At 40.0% G+C, this 3,173-nt stretch overlaps 1 protein-coding gene across 1 annotated transcript; it reads left to right on the forward strand.

Annotated features, from left to right (window-relative positions):
* Positions 1-395: 395 nt before the first annotated feature.
* On the forward strand, positions 396-3,173 carry LOC121814005 (protein JTB-like; the record flags this gene model as incomplete). The annotated part of the gene is given in 4 exon segments (XM_042218007.1): positions 396-625; positions 979-1,233; positions 1,314-1,366; positions 3,147-3,173. Coding segments are annotated over 3 exon segments (169 nt in total), but the record flags the coding sequence as incomplete, so codon positions are not given.

The following is a 3,173-nucleotide window of genomic DNA, read 5'->3' on the forward strand; positions in this document are numbered from 1 at the left end:
TGTAATTCTTTGTATTACACCCCCTGGCATATGTTAATTTTGTTCTGATTGTATACATGTTCTGTATACTGTTTCTTAATAAAGTTTAATATTTAAAAAAAAGGATGGGTAGAGAATGATGACGTTTAAATCTACGTGTAGTTTCTAGCAAAACAGGATGAGGCTGCGCCTGCACTCTGCCCTTCAAAATAACGGTTCCTAAATTACATAAAAGGTTTAAGAGACAATAGGACGTAAATAAAGACAAAAAGTGTTAAAATAATCTTTACAGTCCGTAAACTTTATTTTAAAAAACTAGCGAAAAATGTTTAGTGCGTTTCTCCCGGGGCACATGCATGCATATATATTATTGTATTTACATGAATATAACAGACGCTTTTCCTGGGAGCATTTTATCCTTGCGGGTAGTGAACTCTGTGGCGGAAGTGCTGCCTGTGAGTGTCGTGGTTAACCTGTCTGTGTGAATCCGGTAACAACAATCGATGGACTTCGGCTGCTCGCCGCTAACTCTGCGCTTTATTTAACAGCAGTGTCGAATCATCGGCGGTTCTGATGTTTAGGCTCCTCTTCTCTGCTTCCCTGCGTTGAGTCCAATATGGCGGGTGTTTTTTTTTAAGAGATCGCGGTGAGTAGAGCTAACGGTATTGCTAACGTGTTAGCAACTTGTTAGCATTAGCAGACTGATCAATACAAAGAAAATCACGTTGTAAGCCGCTTAAAGTCTGTGATATTAGCTCTTTTTTAAGTTATTGATGGGTTATTAATGATCAGCTGAGTGAAATATTGCTGTGTCTGTGTTAATGAATCTGCTCATTACTCATTTATTGATTAGGTTTGTTGCTGTTTTATTGGATGATTAATTTTATCATCCAATCAAATAGTAATTAGGCTGTGTACTCTTATACTAAATACACTGAACTGTGATCATCTACACTCTGATTATCGATTAGCAAAGTGACGATATGTTTGTTTTTTCAGCTCTCAATAGCGTGGAGCCTTAAGGCTTTGATCAATGTGAGCATCATGGTAAAAGACTGACTACAGCTTGGACTGATAGCACTCGGCCACGAATCATAATTTTTCAATAACCGGTCAGGAAGCGGATAGCGTGGCGACGGCGTTGTGGTGCTGGGGCAGCAGACTTATGGAGGGTGACTGTCGGATCCCCGTCGCCTGCTGCCGCCCACGCGTCCTTGTACTGCATGCCCTGTTCTGGGGTCTTGTGTCACTCAGGTAAGTTCAGAGGTCATCCAAACCTGCAGGCAGCACTGTGGTAAAGTCATATGACTTTCAAAAATGTTAATGTGTTTCAGGGTGTTCGGAGCAGCTCTGCTGAGTGAGGAGAAATCTATAGGAACAGTTACAGGTATGTCTCAAACTCTTGTCATCTGTTTTTAGAGCTATGTTTTGTTAGCTTGCTTTAAAAAAAATGCAGTTATTGTTCTTTCTGTATTAAAGTCAAGCCCATAATTATTCATTCCCCGGGCAAATTCTGACTTAAAGTTACTGTTATTCAACCAGCATGTGGTTTTTTTTCCTTTTACCAGAAATGACACAGGCTTCTCCTAAAATATTAAAATATAATAAGACGACATACAAGTGGCATCATGTGAAAAAAAATATTTCTCAGCTTTTATTTACAACAAAAGTGTTGTCGTCAGAATTATTCATACCCTTCACAAACTGTCACAATCTCTGGGAAAATCCAAAGTTCTACATCATTCCAAATAGTCCAAGCTTTTCTAAAGCATCCTAATTACCCTGATTAATTGGGAACAGTTGTTTTAATCAACTCAACAGGTGAAAAACAGCAGCTCTCTGCAGTTGGCTTGTGGATAGTCATTGCTAAGACAAAGGAGCTCAGTAAGGACCAGGGGCTGTGCATTGTGGCTGCTCACAAGGCAGGAAAGGGCTACAAGGCCATATATAAATGTTTTCAAGTTCCAGTGGCTACAGTCATGAGAATTTGCATAATTATGATGAAGGAACTGACCTCCCAGCCCGTTGTTCATTCAGTGGGCTGGCTTCAGTCATTATGCAAATGTACTGTTTATAAGATTGGGGAAACCTTCAGTCAGCTGAGACTGAAGAAGTCACTTGGATGAGTGACGAAACGTTTCTCCCACTGAAAATGCTACATCCAAATGAACAGAATCAACTTCTAGCGAGACCAAGGATAATGCCACTTCTCCAGAGAGGCATACAAAAGCCTGCATGGCTAAATGCTCATCTGGACAAAGAAGAAGACTTCTGGTCTTCTGTGTTAGATGAAACAAAAATTGGATTGTTTGGCCACAATGATGTTTCCTTAATTTGGTTTGTTTATTTGTTTGTTTGTTTTTTAAAAGATCAGAAGCCTTCAACCCTTAGAACCCCATCCCCACTGTAAAACATGGACCTAATGCTTTAGAGCTCTTTTTCAGGCCATGTACCAGGCAACCTAATCCGGGGCTCTAGACTGCGACCAATTTGGTCACACACAATTTCTCAGTCGTGTGACAAAAAAAAATCCTACATCGCAACAGTGCGACCAGCCGTTTGAGGGGAAAAAAGATTCCGCACAAAGACGTAAAGACAGCGTGGACCATATGCATCAGAATCAGTGAGATGTCGGGTGAGAAAGCCGACATCTCACTGATTCTGATGTGCCAGGTCCGCGCTGTGTGTTATGTCTTTTTATGCACTAGACCAGGGGTTGGCAACCTTTCTGATGACGAGTGCCTTCTAAAATTTCCTCAGAAGTCAATGTGCCATATGATTGCATTAGCAATAAATTTTATAACACTCTATATGAACAGTTACACACTAGAATCTGGTAGTAATAATTATGGGCTTGACTGTATACCTCGCTGAGCTAACCAGAAATCCCATTTGTTCTATGGGTATCCCTAAATGGATTCCTCCTGCCTCTTCCTTCTTTGTTAACAGCATAAAGTGTGGCTTTAATTAAAGATTTCTTTTTTTAAAGAACTGTTGAAGAACTCATTCTGTGGAAACAAAGTCATGTCATGTGACAGGTTCACTAGTTTTAATCCAACAGCAAAAATAATAATAATAATAATAATAATAATAATAATAATAATTTCACTTCCAGCTACACACAGAAAGTATATGCAGCCAATAACAGATTGTTGTTGTCCTGGCAGCAGTTAAGCCTGAGGCCGCCCCCTGCT

This window comes from Haplochromis burtoni, unplaced genomic scaffold (assembly GCF_018398535.1).
Source record: "Haplochromis burtoni strain Fernald_Lab_line unplaced genomic scaffold, NCSU_Asbu1 Contig_4846, whole genome shotgun sequence".
Lineage (NCBI taxonomy): Eukaryota > Metazoa > Chordata > Actinopteri > Cichliformes > Cichlidae > Haplochromis > Haplochromis burtoni.